The 22201-nt window shown below is 38.5% G+C and overlaps 1 protein-coding gene across 3 annotated transcripts in view; it reads right to left on the bottom strand.

The window, feature by feature from the left end:
- Window positions 1-15777, bottom strand: part of LOC113657533 (ADAMTS-like protein 1) — a 99861-nt gene extending 84084 nt beyond the window's left edge. The window contains exon 1 of one of the 3 annotated variants that reach the window (XR_007144360.1): window positions 15441-15762. Coding sequence is in view for 2 of the 3 variants with exons in the window: in XM_027169457.2 (XP_027025258.2) it covers window positions 15441-15491 (51 nt within the window). In the remaining variant the exon portion in view is untranslated. Of the gene's footprint in view, window positions 1-15440 lie in introns of all 3 variants that reach the window. The other 2 variants (XM_027169457.2, XM_047820575.1) reach the window with 2 other exon arrangements.
- Between the last annotated feature and the right edge of the window lie 6424 nt (window positions 15778-22201).

The following is a 22201-nucleotide window of genomic DNA, read 5'->3' as shown; positions in this document are numbered from 1 at the left end:
GAGAATATTCTTGCAACTTGACATTTATTCAACAATAAATTTTTCATTTAATTATTCAACAGCTTTAAGGGAAATTCTTCAGGACAGTTTCAGGTTTCTCTGTACCACGACAAGCTGCAATATATATGTATATATATATATATATATATATATATATATATATATATATATATATATATATATATATATATATATACAACGTTGTATTCCTTACTTATTTGTTTTACATTTATCATTTACAAAACCCTTGCTGCTTTGTATAGGACAATGGAATATCTGATCAGCTGAACATTATATCCATGGTGCATAAACTCAAAGCTTGCTCTCTATTTCACGCACATAATTACACACATTCCCTTTTACAAAGGAGCCTATTTATACCCAAAGCTGCCATAGGTGGCAATGCCCACCTCTAGTTTCAAATGTAAAATAGCCTTGGCTGGTAGAAAGGCAGAAGTTTGGCAGTCTATCTATGTATAATTCCCACCCTTTCCCTAAGGTAATTACTCTTTAAGGAAAATAAGAAGCTTTCTGACAGGACACAGGCTACTTCCAGCTCATTTCATTCACTTTCGTGAATCAGGCTAAATGCCTCATAAATACACATTATGTTCTCACAAGCTCACATGTGCTTGATGCAGGCTCATAAAGAAGGATTTAGCTTTAATAATTGTGGGATTAGTTTGGGTTTCTTGTCACTGCAGTATCACATTCTCCCTCTTTTATAATATCCTATATTTAATCAATGTTTATGTCCTTGTCTTCACTCTCATAAAGATTTCGATCTTCAAACTACTGGTAATTTTATAGGCTAATTGGGAAGGTTTTACCATTACATAAAACATATACTTCAAACTACGTCATATAAGGAACAAATAATGTGAATATGGGAGACAGCACACATTTAGACAATTGAGTTGAGTTTACATTTTACAGTAATTTCTGAATGCATGGTCACATATTTAAAACATACTGTAAGTCTATTAGGTGACAATTTTAACATGTTGTGGCTGACATACTTAAAATAAAGGTTCTTACATAGATGTTTTATATATCCATGCACCTATATGTAATTGCTTTAACTCTTAAAGGCAGAAAAAAAGCACTGAACATAGACATGTCCCATTGTGGTTAATGACTCGTGTGAACGTAGACACTCAAGGGCTTAAAACTTATTTCTGCTCAGTGCTTGTTCATAAGCATTTCTACAACCACTAAAATTCTGTGTACAGTAAGTTTATCCAAAAATAGGTCAAAACAACTCCCTAAAAGTGTCCTGCCTCATTTTATAATCAGATAAAATAATTCATTTGTTTATACCGATTGAAAGTGTATGATAAGTAGATTCCGTTCCAAAACAGAAAAATGAAACAAAAACAAACGAAAAAACAAAATCTGTACGTCATAACGTCCTGATATACAGACATACAATTTCTTTTAAGTTTACGTCTGTGTATATTTAATGGTATTTATTTATTCTCTGCTGTCTCATGTTTTTCATAATTATGCATTACTTTCTTGCACCTATTTTTTAAATAAAGGAATAAATAACAACTAATGTAGACCCAGATCCGGAACTTAAACCCTCACTGAATATACTCAGTTAAGAAAACATGAATAAAGGGTCAAACAGCTTTAGAATGTCTTTAGAATGAACCTGTCAATTCCAAGGAGAAGCCAGCAGTGCTAAAAGAAGATGACAAGATGACATGTAAAGGCAGCAAACTGAGCAGTCACACAATAACTGTCCAATGCTTTTACCACATCTTAAAAACTGATCTTCTTGTTTTCCTACTGAGTGACATGAGTGACATGAGTGACATGTAAGCACCAGAAATCCTGTAATCATTGCTTTTAAAGTCATTGCATGGTTGGCGTGATTAATGGTCAACTGCGAAAAGAATGATGTAAGCCTGTGAAGTGTGATAGCTAAGAAAAAGGCACGACTTTGCGTAATTGAGCCCCTGAACACAGACCAAAACTACTGTGCAACTAGTGGCTTGTGATCAGGAGAACAGTAAGAGTGTCATTTATTTTTGACAGGTACTCCTATTCAGAGAGACTTTAAACATGGCTGCTTAAAGACTATCACTATTATTACATACAGTGAAATAATTATCCAGACACTTTTCTTATTCTTTTTTTCAATATACATCCAGAGAGAGTATCCACTTCAGATTTACACACATTATGTCTTTTGGAGTAAGCATGTGTGCATGTGGCGAAATAGAGATACGTTAAAAAAAATGAAATTAACAAGGGAGAATAAGTAGGCATACATGGCAATTTATCAGCATTAGTAATTTTCCTTATTGCAAATTTCTTTAATTTCCCAAGTATATGAAGGTCCCACTGAATTACAAAATCAGTTGTGAAAGCTCTGTAGATTTTCTGTTCAAAAATCACCAAGTGAAGGTGAACAATTTTTGCAACTCGATTAATTTATTTTGACTAATTTGACTAACATTTTTTTCCACATTTAAAAAACAACAACAACAAAAAAAAACAATCCAAAATCCATTTTAGGGGGAATATGACAAACAATAACCCACACAATAAAAACACACAATAACCTGTTTGCAGAAGTATACACAAACTTTCATAATTAAGGATGTGTTTTTGAGTTCAGAACGAACCAATCACGTTCAATCTCATGTTTAAAAGTATCAAAAATCTGTGATCACTGAAAGGATTCGGATTAACCCCAAATAAAAATCAACTGTTTCTGAAGGTTTTTCTTCACACCTTCATTCTTTCACCTAAATGCTGAAGCCCTGATCTACAAAGAGTGTACAATGCATGCATGGTATCCCACTTGTTGAAAGACACTAATCATGATATAAAATAATTTCTAAAACTATAGCTATAGCATGGCACATTAAAAGCCATCATCAACAAATAAGACTAAAACAAAGCACCAGAGTAACATCACCAAGAGCAGGATGTTCCTCCAAATTTTACCAGTGAGGCTATCAAGAGACCTACAGCAACATTGGAGAAGCTGCATGAGTGTCTGATAAATACTGATTACTCTCTGCATCCCTGAATCTCTCATATGTCTGGCATATAGGGAAGGGTAGCTAGGCTGAAGCATCCAAGCTTAATAAATCAGCTCAAATCAATTCTTAAAGATATGTCTGGTACGAAAAAAACAAACAAAAAAAACCCCCTACATCACCATACAGAACACTATACCAATGATACAGTGGTGGTGGCATGTTTGAAGAAGACTTACTAAATCAATTAACCAAAAGAAGATCAATGGTATTGAATGACCCAGACCCCAGAGTCCGGACTCAGGTGTACATCTATGAGATGACCTGACACAGGCAGTGTACACCTGATGCCCTTCAATTTGATGGATCTTGAATATTTTTTGCAAGAAAGTGTGACAAAGTAAGTGACAAGATGTGCCATGCTGATAGACTCTTAACCAAAAAGATTGAGCAGTGAAATAAAATCAAAAGGTGAAACAAAGTGTTAATTTAGGGCCTTTTTTCTGTCTACATATGTCTTATTTGGATTGTATTTCACTTCAGTTTAATCTTTTGTAACTGAAGGTAGAAAAACTTTGGACATAATTTATCATGGATTTTTTTTACATCACAAAAACTAAACATTTTTACAGTAATGTTTGAATAATTTTTTTCCCTTCCTATTTTTATACAGCTCTTATTATGCTCATGAAGTCAAGTCACATTTAATGTGTACATTTTAAGCAGATATATGTGCTTGAAGTATTAAATAACAGTGAATACTTTTATCCCTGTGGTTTTGAAAGTGAGATCTGGGTACCCCTAGGCATCCATGCAACATCTGGGGTCCATGAGTTAAAAAAAAAAATGGTACAGTAAAAAAAAAAATCGAATCCCTTCTGTGTCAAAGTGACCTTGGACCTAATGTGAAAAAATTGGAATAAAAAAGCTCTATGGCACCAATAAATTTTATGCTCATAAAATAAATCTGCACTAAGGAAATTAATTTTAAGTTTAAAGGAGTCTCTTGCTCCAGAATGTTTCAGAACCTCTTGCTTTATATTAGAGATAAGTTCTGTAAGTAAATGAGCCTATTTCTACTCATTGCTCATGTGTTCTTTCCAACAGACTCCCAGTGAAATATTACTTTAAATTTTAATCATATACAGTTTAGCATTAACTATAGGGTTTGGTCATATAAAATAGATAAAACTTAAAGAGCATGTCTGGAAGCATGTGAAGCAAGTTGTTTTCTTGAGCTCTTAAAAGTGTGAGGTACGGCGTGTGCCAAAATTAACTGGGCACATGGACAGCCTTGAAAAAAAAAAGATTCAAGCACGTATGTACTGTAAGTGTGTGCGTGAGAACCAGCCCAAAGAGTCATTGCTTTCGCTTTTCTGCGGTGCCATGTAGCTGTAGCACATGAGAAGGAGGAAAGCAGACGTTCACACCACAGGAAACATCATTAGCCTCGCAAACATTTGTCCCAACCAGCCATGGAGACTCTGGTCAGAGCACAACTGTCCCTTTTCAGCACCAGCACCACACTCTCTCCTCACTCTGTCCTCACTCTCTCTATTATTTGTCACCGCATACTGTAATGACGTCTTTGATTCAGTGAATCCGCTTCAACAATTACGAGTGTACTAATACTTAAAATTTCATATATGATGCATTTCCACCCACTGCTTTCAGCTTTGGCCCTGACCGATGAGTAATCCAGCTAGTCAGGTCTTTCATCAGTGCATCTCAAGGACATTTTCCTCCTAGTTCCCTCCTCTTCTTTTTACTTCGTCTTTTTTTGGATGAGCCTCGAGCCTTGCTCAGTTCACAGATGGGGCAATGAATGCAATCTGGGAGCCATATGACACCCACCTCTTTCTTCTCCTTTCATCATCTTCTTTACTCTTTCAGCATAGCTTTTTACAGTTTTCAACTGTCATCCATGAGCACATAATAGGGACATGGAAAAGGGACAAACACAGCACTACTGCCAAGATGGAACAGTAGAAGCAGGATTTACATTCAGTCAGAAGAAAAGAACAAGATGTCAGTAGTCGGCACTTTCATATACAGCTTTAATTGACAGTGATTGTCAATGTAAATATCATAGTAAGAGACTTAAAGAGCTCTAAACTATTTGAAGGTATGAAAGAGCACCAGTCAAAGGGCTCTATTTCAATGTAATGGAGGATACGGTCACCCTACTCGATGACTTATGCATGTAATGTGTAGTTAGGTCCTGAAAACTGCTATGTATAATGCTGTTAAGTGTGTATGTATGATAATAAGGGTTAGAAGATCAAATTAAAAGAACATTTATTTATGCATTGATCCATTTATCATAACATGCAGTCTTCCAGGTCTGATGTCATGAGTAAATCAACAAGTGACTGATGAAAATCGTTTTTTTTTCTTTTTAATAAATAATTCAATTCAAGTTTCAATTCAAGTTTATTTGTATAGCGCTTTTTACAATAGACATTGTCTCAAAGCAGCTTTACAGAACATAAGTGCTTGGTTATGATGTAAAAAGGTACTGTCTGTTTGTGCAATTTTAAAAATAAAGAATGCTATCTATCATGCTGTCTTTCTGTTCATTTCTTTGTAGTCTGAGCTGTTTAGTCAACCAGTCGGTGCACGTGAGGTCTAAACCCACAGGTGAACCCTTGCAGGTGGAAAGAGCTTTTCTTTGACCCTCTGTTTTAGTGCCCTCTGCTGGACACTGATCGTCAATGGTCACCTTATATGATGAACATATGAACATCTTATATGATGAAGACATTCCAAAAACTTGTGTTTCTTTAACCAGTGCGTTATTCTTGGATTGTATTTGCTGTTTGATTTGTAACCTTTAAGTCATGGGTTCTATTCATGAGATGCAATTTTTACTAAAAGTTAGTATGAAGTTCTATGCAAATAAAGTAACACAGAACAAACAGATAGATCCATACAGAGCTGTGGACCCTAAAGCTGTTCGTCCGAGTGCGGTGAAAAGGCATAGTATATAGTTTTAAGCTATATTTAAATACATTTTTTCTTAGACTGTCAGCAGACAAAAACAAACAAAGCAAAATCAGCATGCAATAAAAGTGTCCATTCAGTGCAAAACAGCCAACAAAAGCAACCTGGTGAGACATTTTTTTGGTGAGACTTTTCTTGCTGAAAAGAATTCCAACCCTGGCTTAGATTTCGCAAAATGTATTGTTTAATTCAGACATCTTAATAACTAAAAAGATTTTCCGACATACCGGTGACACTGAATCTTCTCCATGGCCATCGCACCTTATACCTCATAATTTTATGCAGCCTAATTTTGAAGGAATGTAATAAATCACTGGTGTTTATCACTAATCTTAGGGTATTACTGGTTGCTATCTAGTATTATATTTTCTGTATTCGAAGCTATATTGAAATTATATTTGTAGCAGCCTTAACCTTTAGTTTTATTCAGATTATTTTAGGTTAAAACTTTAGCAGCGCAGTCTGGGGCTATGACCGCTCCATGACCCTGTCATCTCTTTTTACTCATCTGACACAGTCTTGTGGGAACACACAACACTGCCAGAGCATTTTCACCGCATGCTTCTCTCCAAATAATTAAATCAATAGAAATGATTCTTTTTGACAGAATGTTGATGCTTATTCGTTTCTATTCATATCAAAATCTTCTCACTATGAAGAGGCATTTCTAGAAGTAGGACGTGGGGAGAAATGTACTATTTGTGCAGGGTTAATATTACAGTAGCTAATACTGGAACAAAACAAGTGACTTGCTACATAAATGTACTATATTTAGTATGACTACTGACTTTTCCAGCCTGTTCACTATGAAAAGCTTTTGGTTCAGTTTCCAGCACTTTAAACAGCTCAGTTACATTAAAATGGCTGTCAGACTTTGCCGACTTTGCGTGAATATTGAGAGAGTAAAACATCACAATGGCTAGTACATGTGTGTCTGACTTTGCACAGAGTATCACTTCCTCTTTCAGAATTCAATTACTCACATATCATTCAGAACATATATACCTATCATCCATAACATTAAAACCGTTAGAGGTAAAGTGAATAAAATTTAATAAAGATAATAAAAGTAAAATAATAAAAAAAATGAATAAATATTTTCTCTTTTCAAGGTTCTCAAAGTGGTTCTCAAATGTGTAGAAAAGAAGCAGGAAAAATGTTGCAAGTGACTTTGACATTCTTAAGGATCTGAGTGACTTTGAGACAGGTCAAATTGTTATGTCTATAACAATGGCAACTCCAAGGCAGCAGGTCATGTTGGGTTTTCCTGGTATTGACTGGTTAGTAACTACCAAAGGTGGCCCAAGGAAGGACACCCAATGCTCACTGACGCATGTGGGGAGCAACAGCCAGCCTGTCTGTCTGAATTTAATGAACATTACCAGTGATCTTTCCTTCTTTCTCACCTGCAACTCCACACTCATTACCTGTTAGTTCTGCCTCAACACACACTTGGGTTCGCCCTCTAACAAATTTTCAGATCTGCAGAAAGGCCAAAGGACGCCAAGGACATACTCTTTAATTACTCTCTGCTCCAGGAGCACTATGTTTAGCTTAATAATGGTGCAGTTTGCAACCATGCAACCAGAACAACATTAAATATCTTTTTGTTCTTGTTTTTGAGGAGAACTTATAACATTAATGTTCAGACAAGAGCAAATTGCCTCCTGACCAGCCAGCACTAATAAAACTCAGTGCTCAATGGGTTGTAGCTCCTGAGATGAATTTCTGCTCAGCACGATTTTAGAAATACATTATTAGCACTCAGTGTAGCCTTCTTGTCAGCTCTAACCAGCATGCCCATTCTGGTAGAAGAAGCCTAGAAGCTCAATGACCTGTGCAGTCAACAAAGCATTTCTGTTTTTGGTTAGATGTATTTTTGTTTCTTTTGTTTCTCTCAAAATTCAGTAAATACTAAAAGATCAATTTTAACCCCTTAAGAAAGAAATATTGTGGCCCTCTTTACAGTATTGCACTATAATCATGTCATATAATCATGTATAATTATATGTAAATATTATATATATATATATATATATATATATATATATATATATATATATATATATATATATATATATATATATATATATATATAATTTAACACAATGATATGGATTCAAATAGTTTTATTTGGCATGTCTTAATTCTATAAATGTTTTGTTTTTTCCTCTGTGGCACTTCCTTATAGCATGAGGAGAGTTTCTACCTCTTAACTTTTGTGTTCTTAGACATTAATGACAGTGCCCTTTCCTGTTGGCTGAGAGATGAAAAAGTCTGACAAACCAACAGGATGTCCAGAATAAAAGACAAGGTAATGTTTGTCTAAGAGTTATGTTAAGACTAAGACTAAAAGGCAAAAAATAAAAATAAAAAGACCACTAAGATATGTTTTGTTTTTCGAACCCATAATTGTCTCAGCTTAATCCTCAGTTATTCATCTAGAATCATATTATTCAGTAATTAGAGTGAAATTAATAGGAAAAGGTAAATAGACAGTGAGCAATGAGAGTCAGGATATCTGGCCTACTTCATGCTATTCATCAAGAAAACTCCCTGGATAAAGCAATGTCAGCAGAACGGAAATGAAGTTTGAGCAAATTAACCAACGAGGAAACAATGACACAGATTTTCTGTCCGATATCCAACACCAGCTGAGAAAGTCTGCAAGAGCTGTAGCTGGTAAGATAAAACACACTTGTTAATATACAGTACTGCAAAGCTGGCTTCTTCTTCTTCTTTTTAAAAAAAGGTTCAATCAGAACCCTAATGTGTCTTCGGTTTGCCGGTCTGTAAGTAGCCTTAATCATTGTATATAGTACATGAGTTTTCTCTAAAGGATCCAGGTAGAACCCCTTTAAAAAAAAACGTTGTAACAAAGACTTACAATCTTCACTCTGAAAATAGTTCCTGGCTAAATGAATGAAATGCATTATATGAATATTATCTATAAGAAGCACTCCAATCGTGACTCATACCTAACAAGCAGGGTTGCCAGGTTTGTGTCTCCCAGCAAGTTTGATAAAGTGTACAATTATGAAGTCTCATAAATGTGATCGATTGGTTTAGGATCTGGTGACTGCAAAAGCCATAGACATGATTGACATCATTTTCATACTCAGTGAGCTGTCATGCCACGTGGATGTGGACACTGTATTTTCAGTAAAGATCACCCATATCAGGATAGAAATGTTTTAAAGGATAAAGGTGATCACTCTGTACTGATATGTAGTAACCATTCTATTACTTTTAAAAGTGGAATTTTGATAGATTGCCCAACAGTTTACCCAAAAATTACACAGGATTACAATGATTCCATTTCCAGAACCTAACGAGAGACACATTTGAGATTGGGGATGTGGAGTGAGTGGTGTTTTTGATGGTATGCCATTCTACAGTAATGTCCATCCATGTATTCACAGTTCTGATTCTAAAGCAAGGCAATGTGCCTGTAATGCATTTTCATTTCAGAGTAATTCTTAACATCCTCCTACATGTTTAACTGTATAGAAAGAGTGCTAAGGAAAAAAGGTTCTTTTAGGAACCAATTAAAGTTTTTCTGGGGAGCCAAAAATAGTTCCTCTATTGCAACACATTGAGAAAAGCCCTTTTTCGAAATTCCTGGCATCTTTATTTTTAAGTGAACAGTAGGCAAATAAGATGAACACTGGTTTGTCACAGCTAGCTCATAGAGTGATAATGCAGACATATGGATAGGGGAGCAGTTACAAGTACATGATTTCAGTGCAAACTGAATAAAAATGGTCAGCCCCATCTCAGTCATTCTGTCAGGACTCAGCCCGGACTTTGGCCACGTGCATCTGTTTACGTTTCTCGTCACGTGTCTGCCCCGCCTTCTTCTGCTCCTCCCTGTCTACACACCTGTTTCCCATTGTGATTACCCTGTCTATTTAACTGTGCCACGTTACCTTGTGCATCGCGGAATCTACTGTTGTCTTTGTCCTGTCTCTAGTCCGTGTGTTGTTTCATGTCCTTTTGTTATTATACCCTGTTGATTTGGCTATCCTGTGTTTGGGTCCGCTTCCTTACCCCGCGTCATGACAGAAGATTCCGCCGCACCAGGACCCAGCAGGATAGCTGCAGCTTGGACTGGCCGTTTGGGAGTATTTTTTTTTCTTATTTGATTTTTTATTTTTTCCCTGGACTTCGTGGGTTTGGTGACATCGGTCCGCATTTTTTCGGTGAGGGACGTCGCTCCGCATCCGGTTTCTCCGCGGGGGGCCGCCTCACTTCCTGGTTGCGGGCCATGTCGCCAGCCCGAGTTTTGTTTTGTTTTTTCGGTGTCCTGTGACATCGCCCCGCATTTGTCCGGTGGGGGGCGTCACTTCACATTTGGTTTCCGTGGAGGACGTCGCCCCACTTCCTGTCCGTGGGGGGTGTTGCAGGCCCATATTTCGCCCCTATGGATTTTCTGTTCTGTGGAGGATTTTTTTTTCTTCTCCGCCCGCCCTCCCTCCCTCCCCGTTCCTGGTTCCTGAGAGGTGGGACTGGCCGCGGTGCGACGGGGGTAGCGCTCGACCTGTCAGCTCGCCTGTGGACGTCGCTCGGCCCGTCAGCTCGGCTGTGGATGTCGCTCGGCCCGTCAGCTTGGCTGTGGACGTCGCTCGGCCCTCTTTGGCTGCGCCGCCGTGTGCCTTGCTCCCCCCACCTGCCTCGCCGTGCGCCTTGCTCCCCCCGTCTGCCTCGCCGTGGTCCTTGCTCCCCCCACCTGCCTTCGCCGTGTGCCTCGCCCCCCCTCCTGGACCTTGTCAGGATTCGGCGTTTCGGTAGCCGCACCTCGGGGAGCTGGAAGCCGCTTCCTTACCCCGCATCATGACACATTCATTGTAAATTGTAAAGTTTAGAATGAATGTGTCATGACGCGGGGTAAGGAAGCTTGTTTGCATGGTAATAGTTTTGTTGAGCAGGAATTGAGCACAGGTGAAAAAAATTAAAAAACTAAAATAACAAGAAATCACACACTTTCTGCTAGTATAAAACATTGTGTTGTTTGCATAAATTGCAGGAAACTTGTCTGCATGTCTGATAAAGCCCTGTGGTGTTTTTGTTTTGGAGAGCAGTAACTGATGAACTGATATGAATTTGTTTCAATATCTCACTAAAATACCAGCTCCTGTGTACATTATATAAGCTAAAGAGATAATATGTATTATAAAGGCATGCACACAAAGGTATACATGTGAATACAATATTTATGTGAAACCTTATTTCTGTTTTCTCACTGATTGCAAATCATAGATTCTCACTGGGGGCTGAGGGTTTAGCTCTAGAGTTACTCTTGCCAGGCAGTATTGAAGTGCCATTCCCTTTGATTTTATACACTGCATTTTTGTTTTATTGATTCCATTACGGGGCAATGTTATGTAGAGTTTCCCCAAAGTTGATTCTTTTTTCAATAAGAGTAATTTGCCAATAAACAAACAAACAAACAAATATATATATATATATATATATATATATATATATATATATATATATATATATATATATATATATATATTTTAATTAAAGCACAATTCGTCATAATTTTTTTTCTATTTATAATCACATTTAATGTAGTGGAACATCTGTGATCCATGTTAGTTTCTGGTATTACTTTTCTGGTATTACTTTTCTGGTATTACTTTTCTTAATCACTTGAAATGCAACATGTCATTTTACTATAAAATACACACAAATGTGAAAGACTTTTCTGCAGAGGAATTATGTACATCAAAGCATTGGTATTCTTTGCCCTTGCAGAAAGCTTCAATGTAAAAGATTAAATGTTTTTGTTACACTTTTTAATAAAGTTCAAAATCCTTCGGGCAGATTAACAAAACCTGACCTGTATTTTGACTTGAGGCCAGCATTACTGTCAGAGCTTCATTTATATGCAACACTTTCAGACCAGTCAGTCCCATAAACAGCAGTGCTGAGACGTCCACTGTGATCCAAAAAAACATACATTTGATTCTTCTTCTTGAACTCTGGGTTTTCTTCTTGGTGGTAACATGACCGAGGGATATCTTTCTACGGTTATCTAATATTTACACACAAGAGATACGGATTTGTCTGACTTATTCTGAGCCAGTTCAAGGGTAGCATTCTGAAAAAAAAATAAAACTCCACTTCTGTGGCTGGAAACATAATTGGGGATTATGAAACAATTCAAAAAGACCCCAAACATTGACTTCTTCAGCCAAAAGCCTTCATTAGTCAATTATGTGCTGCATTCATGCAGGAAGTGAACCACTCACAATGGCAGGGTCAACAAGGGGGTGGATCACGGGGGTGAATCAGCTCGCACCCATCATTATATCAACGAGAACTCAAGAGTCTGTTCATTCTGCAGACCAATACTGGAAAAGCAGTGGGTCCTTCAAACACACAGACACTCACACACAGTGCTCAGTATTCCACAATGCCTGCTGATAAAGAAGCATTCTCTTCTCTCTGAAAAAGGAGCAAGGGATTAAATAAAGTGTCAAACAGAGAGTAGCGCACCCACACATTTGACAAATGTTGCAGGAAATTTTGTTTTTGAAGTGGCTTGTGGGAGAACCGATTAGGTCACTAAGGCTGAATGTGTTTGTGTGTGTGAGACAGAAAACTGCAGATGCAGGGAGTGACATCCAATAAAAATGTGAGGAAGAAAAATATAATAATAATAAGTTACATAAGAAAAGAGCATTTAGGGAGCCATGCAATAAATAGAAGCAGGGTAGGTGATACAGATCTCAAGAAAAAAGCTAGCATGAGTGTCTGCATGTAGTTCCAGAGAACAAAAATGGGATATGATACTTCCTGTCACAAAGATGTGACAAATTTATGTAGAATGTAAGAGTATATTCATAGAAGCTTTCCTTCTTCCCAGATGTTTTTTTCCCCCCAGTCATAGAATCTACGGTTGGTTTTTATACGATACTGAATTTGGTATTGGTTTGTTTTAGTTGTGAGACATTCAGATAAATCCAGACCCAATTCTAATTACCCTGGAAACATCTGAAGAGCAGACATGTCTGCAAAACATCAAGCAGACATTGTTAGAGTACAGTTAACTGTAAAAGTTTTTATGAACTGTGTGACACTCTATTTAAAAAGGATAATAATATCTTCTATTATAGACATGTTGGAAATGTTGGATTCTCACCTTCCACTGCACATTAATTTTTAACATTTATAGTTTATAATAAAAATTAGAATAAAGCAGACTCTGTGTGCGTCTGCTTGTCCAAATCATCTTAATACAAGCAATACCAATTCACTCCCTGGATCACATTGGGCCTCATAAATGCTTCATGTTAACTCATCTCCACTGTACTGATAGATATCACGTTTCATCTCTTCACTAAATCCACATTCCTAAAGGCCTCGCTCCTTTTACAACCCCGAGCTGCACATTTCTGTCCCACTTGCTCCCATTTGTGCTTCTCTCATAGTATTTTATTGAGTGCAGCTTGAAGCGTGAGACGTTCTTCACACACATCATTTATCAATAGTGCCACCCCATTCCTGCAGAGTCGGAGACCTTCAGGGCCAAAAGACTTAAGATTTTATTTGTGGGTACCTTCCAGAACTCCTGTTCTAATCCATCTCTCTAGGACCTCTTCCCTACAACAGGGAAAATGAAAATAGATAATCATGAAGATAAACAATCTTAATGTAGGCTGTTAACTTCAGTGTGTGCCAACACCAATATAAACGCTGAAGATGTTGATCTCTTTCTGTGGCAGGTGTGGAGGTGCCAAGCCAAGCGTCCCAGACGGGAAGCAGCAGACACGGTGTCGTCCAGTTGTCCAAGTGCATATCATCTTCTAATGAGCTTGACAGATGCTCTTGGCCTTCTAACAGACCGCAAGCCAAACTGTCCCTATGCTGGCATTTACATGTTTATCATTGGTAGAAGTTCATCAGCAAATGCTGTACAACATAATCAAGTCTAAAAAATGTTGTCTAGACATGTGTGGTTTCTTAAGTGGCATACCTGTTGTATCATGTATGCTTAAGGAAATGTAGCTTTTTAAAATGTGTTTAACAGTTAAGAGAAAATGAAAATTAGTTTGAAAGCATAATAAAAAAATCATAATAAAGGCTGACCTAGACATGAACAGATCAGTGTATTTCTTTGACAGTCTTTCACAGTTTGCTGTGTTACACATCTAGCTGTTCAGGACGTTCTCTGTGTCAAACAACCTGCAAAGAGGCTTTCACATCCAGGACGCTGCTGGAGTTGTAGGAGTAGCAGAACAGTTTGGAGATTTTCTGTCACCTGATCTCACCTGATCATTTATGGATGTGTTATAGGGCATGATTAGTTACAAATATACCAAGACAGCACTGAATATCTGCCATAGAATATGCCATGAAAATTACAAGCTCAATAAATCTCAAATTGAAATTTACCTTCACTATAAATTCACTTCACTGAACAGTAGACACCGTCACGGACCAGCTTTGCAGAGATTCTAATGTAGATTTCGACCCCAAAAAAGCAAAGTTGATTGTAGCACGTAAAACTCCCTGAGACAATTTGAGGAAGAAACTTTGAGAGACAACATACCCATCCACTTGTGGGAAAAAACAGATAGTGAGATTATAAACCCTTACTCTTCTCCGTATGCTATAATGTTGAACAGTAGTAAGTGAAAATTGAGTATTTGGCTCCTGTGTTGTGTATTCACAAGGGTTCCTGTCCCAGTTCCTGGAGTTTTAACAACGTCTTTTAATGTTTAAAATATTTTTACTGCTCTAATACCACCACTTCAACTCAGAAAGGGCTGGTAATCAGCTCATTAGTTTCCTCAGGGGTCTTGGGAGGATGGAAAAAAAAACATGTGCAGGTCAAGACGTACTCGGACCAGAGTTGAGAATCTCTACCGTGTTGCCCATGACTGATAACTCGATAGCTAATAAGGTTGATCATTTAAAGGTTTAGTAGTTGTGTTCAAGCAAGAAATACAACACAGCTCTTGCTGATTTTGTTTGCTTTTCCATTCACGCACCAACAGTGTCTTGAGACGCAGAAGTCAGAAGGCATGACGTTTATTTATCAGCTAATAAATGCATCCCAGATGATGAACACTTGTGTCAAATGCAAACAAAATAAACAAAGAGAAACAGGAATCAAACTTGTATTTGTGTGTATGGAAATGAAACAAACACAGCTGCCCAGAAACCCCAGCTCTTTTCCATTTCCATCTCTTTCTGTCATCACTAATTCATATTTGGCCGGAGGTCTCACTAAATGCAACTGTCCTTTAGAAAGCTAAGTGCACTTAGCTTTACCTTATTAGTGAGGACATAAGAGTAAGAAGCGCACGCGCGCGTCGCGTGACCTAAACCAAAAAGCACGCGCCACCAGTGCAAACATCGCGCCTATACAATTATGCTCTAGTTATTTACTAACAATGACCTGCAATGATCAAATGCATCACTTACCTTAAAGAGCAATAAAGAACATATAAAGAGACGTCCCGCTGACGCGCTCATCCTAGTTGTCAGTTGAATCTGCGCGGGTTGAACGCACTGCTTCTAATGGACTGTGGAAGCGCGTGGACACTCGAGGCTTTTATTGACTCTCACCGTATTGGTAAAACAGCTTCTGACGACACTACGTTTCATATTTACTTCCCAATTGTAGTGCACGAGGAGCACGTTGTTACTAACTTAGGTTTGCATTCCCAACACAACGGCACTGTGGGGCTCTCCTGCCTACACACTCTTAAAGTAACACACTCAGAAGCTTTGACACAACTCTGTTCTGGTCAGGACATGCCACATGGTAAAGAGGTGTTCCGTGCCATGATGCTACCACGCTGTCATCTCTATTTAAACCCTTATCTGAAATTTTTTGGCTCTCTTAGCCTTTAATTCCTGACATGAACTTACAAGAGATGCATATTTCAAACTGCCAACTGACTCATCTCTCTTCACTCCTCAGGGCAGTTGATGAAGAGCAGACTTTTTCCCCCCTCAATCAACAGTCGTCTTCCTTTTTGCACTTTTATCAAATGCAAATCACATTCCAGCACCAGAAAGAGAAAAATCACAATTCACTTTGATGCCTTTGAGTTGATAGAACGTCAGACAAAAGACAGTATGATGAAGTGTGTTATTATATTGCATGCAAATTGCATATTTTGCATATTTTGCATGCAAAAAACATATTTTGCACAATGCAACGATGAGGTTTTAAGCGCATTATGCATGGAACTAATTCCTGCATGAATAAACAATTTTGCATAAAGGAACTCAATCTCCCAAGTTACAGCTGCCATTATATACTGTATCTGATGTCAGTCCTTGGGTGCTAACAAACAATTTTGCACACTGCAAAGTTAGTTTCTTCATACTAAGGCTTTTAAGGAGAACACTCACAGCCACACTAATGACAATGTTTGACTAAAATGGCGTCTTCCTTTCTAACCTTTCATGAAGGTCTACGTACGATGCACTTAGAGGAACAATGGTGCAGGCATGTACGGTATGAACTACCTGAATTGCTGGCTGACACGCAGGCTTCAGTTCAGCTTAATCTCCATTAGTATGTCAAAGAAAGGTATTCAAACAGCTACACTTGAACTCTCTTGCATGTACTCTTTCTAGCTGGAGAGGGTAAATATCCGGAGGAGAATATGTAAGGTACAACGTGTGGGTTGTTAAAGAACATCATATAGCTATTAAATCCATGTTATTGGAAGATGGCCTTCGGCACTGATGTGATGTGCACCTACATGTTCCTCTTACAGTCACTAAATTTTATTAAAACAGCAGAAGTAATTTGAAGACACTGGCATTGCTAGTTTTTTTTTTATTTTGATTATTGCTGTTAGATGATTCTAACAATATCTATTCCACTTTATTTATTTTCTAAAAAAGTGCAAGAATAAGAAAAATTAAAAAAAAAATTGAATGTACAAAATTACAAATTACATTAATTCTCCTCAGGTTATAGTCTTGTAGCTATAGTGCACACACAGAACTTTGGTATAGTTAGAACAACATAAAATCAGTTTGTATGTAAATACTGCTGATGCATTTTCTAACATTTGTTCTATAAATTGGGTTTCCTGCTGTCAACTTTGAGGCTTCCACTTGAGTGTGATATTTAAATATACACTGTATAAGTAAGAAGAGAAAGTATAGAAGTATTTGATTATTGAAACAGACTGGATGTAAAAATATATGGAGTTCCTGGTTAGTAATTTCCCTGAATCTGAGATAAAGTTATATTTACGAGTCACAACTGACTGGACTTGATGTTTTTCCAGTTATCTGAGATGCTTCACCATGGCCTCCAATACATCCGATATAACAACCAAGTCCAATTGTCTAAACTCTCTAACAGAAAATGTTTAGCATGACCCCAATTTTTGCTTCTTAATGGCTTGACACCATTAAGGGAAAAAATGCTTTAAGTAAATATAGCTTCCCTTGGGCTGCATGCTGACTGTTCATTGATTTTTTTTCTTAAATAAATCCAGCATTATAAGGTCATGGATATTTCACTTGGAATTCCTTAGGAAGCAGAGGAAGGATGTTTACACCAGGATGGTCAAAGGGCATAGGACCAGATCTGAGAAGGTTGTAGAAAACAGGCCAATGTTCCTGCTGTTTACTGAAAGCAATGCAATGCATATGGTCACCATACAAATCATTTTTCCATCTGTCTATTTATTCAAGTAAGTGCTATCATGAATGTTATTAACAATGCAATGTTATTAACAATCCAACTGCCTTAGATGTGTTTTGCCATGCTAGAAAACATAATAATAAGTATTGAATTCTAGTCAGAAACAAACTTAATTAATTTTCTATAACAGCATAGCTTGGAGAGTATTTCCAACTCCATGGAAAGTCACAGGGCTTGTAAACACTTGTTTACTGTAATAACTTACCCAGGGACTTGTGGGGTGGAAGCTGCATACAAGCATATTTTAAAAAAATTCTCATAACTTTTGATGTCATAATGACGCATGTCATTCTTTAAGAAATAATGAATTGTTAGTGTGAGTGCTCTCATATAAACGCTATAAATCATGGCAGGTGTGCTGTTATTCCTTCAGTTTTTTCCTTGCATAACCAATCAAGCACAGACATAAATTACACCGGTATGCATTGACACACGATGACATTGAAGAACAGATGCAACCCAAAATGCACATACATTCTGTACCTAAGCTGTGGGATGTGGTAGTTTAGAGGTTACGGTGTTGGACTACAGACTCAAAGGTTTTGAGTTTAAATCCCAGGTCCACCAAGCTGTCACTGCTGGGAATGTGAGCAGGGCCCTTAACCCTCAGTTGCTCAGTTGTGTAAAATGATGTTAAATGTATCTTGCTCTGGAATAGGGTGTCTGCTAAATGTAAGCACTGTTTCTAAATGGCAATTCTTCCTGACTGCCCAGATAATTAACAATCATGCTAGTGGATCAACTCATTTGTTTCTTTATGATTTACTCCATTGGAGATGTTGCAACTCTGCTTTGGGAGTTTGCCAAGCAGGGTTTTGTGGGGGGTCAGTGGCTGGAAAGAAAGAAACCTCTTGGCCCTTCTGTTCGAGGAATGCATGGCTTGTAGTGAGATGCCTACCTGTCTATCTGTCAGCAGGTGTCCATTTCAGCACGGCTGTGCATTCCGACACTCCAAGACTGGCCACTTGGGGCAGAACTTAGTTCCCCTAGAGTACATACTGTATATCAATCTCAGGCCTGGCTACAGCTAGGCATGAACCCTGTGTTGTTCACTGATCCAAGACAAGCTTCATTTACCTAAGGCCTAGATTCTTTGAAGGAGTTCTACTTTCAGCTCAGCAATAAATTGGTTTAAGATAAAAGAGAGTCTTTAGCTTAGAACAAGCTGTGTCATACTGTAGGTCATTCCTGCTAACCTCCATTACAGCCTCTTACACAAGGCTTTTTCCTCACAGAATTTCAAAAGTAGCATACAATAGCATACACATTTTATGTTCAACCTGTTCACCACCATATTCATCTGAGAAATGTGAAACAAATACTTCTCCTGACCCTGCAATTGCTTTTGTATTCTGTAACCCAATCATTAAGCACTTCCAGCATCTCTCTGAGGAATATCAGTTCATTACACAGTTCAAGATTCCAAACACTCAATCAGGGATTAAGTGTCTGAAAAGAGAAACTGTGGGCAGTGAGTGGAAAGCTTCTGGGCTTCGAGGCTGTCTATTGTTACAGGAAAGCCTTTGTGAAGAGAACTGGTAGAGTATGGAACAGCGCCAGTCCATGGAGGACTAACCATTCTCCCATACTGGTTTCATGGTGCTCAGTAATCACCCAGAGCACTGGGAATTAGAGCAGAAAGGACTAGGTCTCAGTTCACTTTATCTCTTTTCTTCCTCTACTTAATTCAGTAGAGTAAACTGCTGATTGGGTACTTAATTCCACCATCTGCTACCTCTCTGTTACCCTCACTGAATTTCAGACTGACATCTGGATTCAGCCGGATTTCACTCTGGAATTGAACGGAACCATTCTGATTGGTTTGTGCACCACATGTGGAGGAAGAAGGCAATAATTCCCATCCTGTGATGTCTCTGCAATTATTTGATTTGGTAGTACAAACTAACTTGTTGATAAAACATACTGTACCCCAAATTCCGTCCCTGGCCAAAATAAATGTTTTGTTAATTTTTGTAATAAGAAGTAATCACAATCACTATAGAACACAATAAACATAGAACATTTTCAGTAAATGTTAATGGACGGACTTCATATTTGATGAAAATTATATAAAAGTTTACAAATCCTTCCTGTTGTTACATCTCAAAACCCTTAACTTGTTATGTCTTAAGTGACTGATTAATATTCATTATGCAGATCAGGAATAATCATTAGGATATTTTTTAGATATACAAACCTGTAACACTAACACTTAACAACCGTGGGCTTCTCTAAGCAGCTGACAGAGTATCTGAAAATAAAGCTAAGGAAGACAAGTTCCACTGTCTGAAAAGGGGAACTGTGGAAGTCAAGGCAAGATATGAAAGACAAAGCAAAATCCCCACAAAACATCAGTGACCTGAAGGAAGCTTTAGCTAACACAGATCGGTGTATTGTTTTTCTGTGCTTTGTTACTTGCACAAACATGAGCTACATGGAAGAGTCCTCAGAGGGTCACAGGTAAGGATTCCCTATTACAAACATGAATGTCTAATTTATGCAAAACAATATCTAGCTATGCCAGAGGCATTTAGGGAATGAATGCTGTAGACTGATTAATTAAATATGGATGTAAGAATGGATTCCAGTCAATTCTTAGGTGGAATAGCTGTAAATTCTGTAATCAAATGGGGCACAGTCAATCAAGATTTCAAACTTCTAGGATCTAATGATCCAAAACCTGCCACAAAAAAACCAATGACCAGCATTCAATCCCAAAAATTCCCAAAAATCCTTAAAAAAAGATTTTTATCATAGTCTTTATTTTACCAGGAAAGGCACATTGGGATTAATCTCTTTTGTGAGAGCATTCTGGCCACCATACTCAGCAGCACAGTTCCCTTAGGCTTAACAAATAATACAAATAACACAAGTAATACATTCATTCATTCATTCATTGGGGTGTCTTGGGAAAACTCTTCACATCTCTGAGAACCAAGTACACTTATCATGTTATAGTCTAATTACCATAAAAGGGAGAATGTCTCATTTAAAGACGGATTATACCCGACTGAAGCTCAGGAGCGTTTCACAGCCGTTATCAGATTGGGAAATGAATTGTTTATACTCATGTCTGATCACTGTTTTAGACTTTTTAGACAGACTGTTTTACCACAGTGTTTGTTAAACTGGATCCTTAATCCACCCCAAAAAAAGGTAGATAGATGTACACTGAACAAAATGATAAATTTAACACTTTTGTTTTTGCCCCGGGGGGCATGGTGGCTTAGTGGTTAGCACAATTTGCCTCACACCTCCAGGGTCGGGGTTCGATTCCCGCCTCCACCTTGTGTGTGTGGAGTTTGCATGTTCTCCCTGTGCCTCGGGGGTTTCCTCCGGGTACTCCGGTTTCCTCCCCCAGTCCAAAGACATGCATGGTAGGTTGATTGGCATCTCTGGAAAATTGTCTGTAGTGTGTGAGTGGGTGAGTGAATGAGAGTGTGTGTGCCCTGTGATGGGCTCGCACTCCGTCCTGCCTTGATGCCCGATGACGCCTGAGCACAGGCTCCCCGTGACCCGAGAAGTTCGGATAAGCAGTAGATAATGAAAAATCAAAGATGTAAGCCTTTTTATATGTACACTAAAGGCCTATTTCTCTAAATATTGTTCACAAATCTGCCTAAATCTGTGTTAGTGAGCACTCCTCCTTTGCCGAGTTAATCCATCCCCCTCACAGGTGTGGCATATGAAGATGCTGATTAGACAGCATGATTATTGCACAGTTGTGCCTTAGGCTGGTCACAATAAAAGGCCACTTTAAAATATGCAGTTTTACTGTATTGGCAGGTCCAGTGGGGTCTGAAAACCATTTCAGACCTTGTCCGGAACCACGTGCTGTAGATGTCCTGCAGGTCAGGGAGCTCGGTGTGGATGGTCCATTCAGCTGACCGCACCACACTCTGTGGGGCTCACCTGTCCTACATGGTGCTGTTCCCGAACTAGGAAGTGATGCTACCCATCAGGACACTCTCAATGGTGCAGGTGTTGAAAAGTCTTTAGCACCTGAGAGGGTAGTTTGAAGTCCCTTAAAGTCCCAAAAAGGAAATTATGCAAAAATGCTGTTTGTGGACTACAGTTCAGCGTTTAAACCATAATTCCCTCCACTCTCACCTCTAAGTTGGAGGTCATGGGACTCAGCCTGCCACTGTGTCAGTGGATCTACAACTTCCTGACAGACAGACCACAAGCCGCACGGGTGGGCAAACACACCTCATCCACCCTCACCCTCAGCACTGGAGCTCCCCAGGGTGTGGCCACTTCCAACTCCACCACCATCATCAAGTTTGCTGATGACACTGTTGTGGTGGGCCAACAACGACGAGACGGCCTACCTACAGGAGACTGAAAACCTGGAGAGATTGTGCCAGGAGAACAATATTCTCCTGAACGTCAGCAAGACTAAGGAGTTGGTAGTGGACTTAAGCACAAAGAAGGAGCGGTCATCAACGGGACTCCCGTGAAGAGAGTGGACAGTTTCCGGTACCTGGGTGTTCACATCACACAGTAC

Source organism: Tachysurus fulvidraco, chromosome 1 (genome assembly GCF_022655615.1).
Source record: "Tachysurus fulvidraco isolate hzauxx_2018 chromosome 1, HZAU_PFXX_2.0, whole genome shotgun sequence".
Classification (NCBI taxonomy): domain Eukaryota; kingdom Metazoa; phylum Chordata; class Actinopteri; order Siluriformes; family Bagridae; genus Tachysurus; species Tachysurus fulvidraco.
This window is presented reverse-complemented; position numbering and strand designations above follow the sequence as displayed.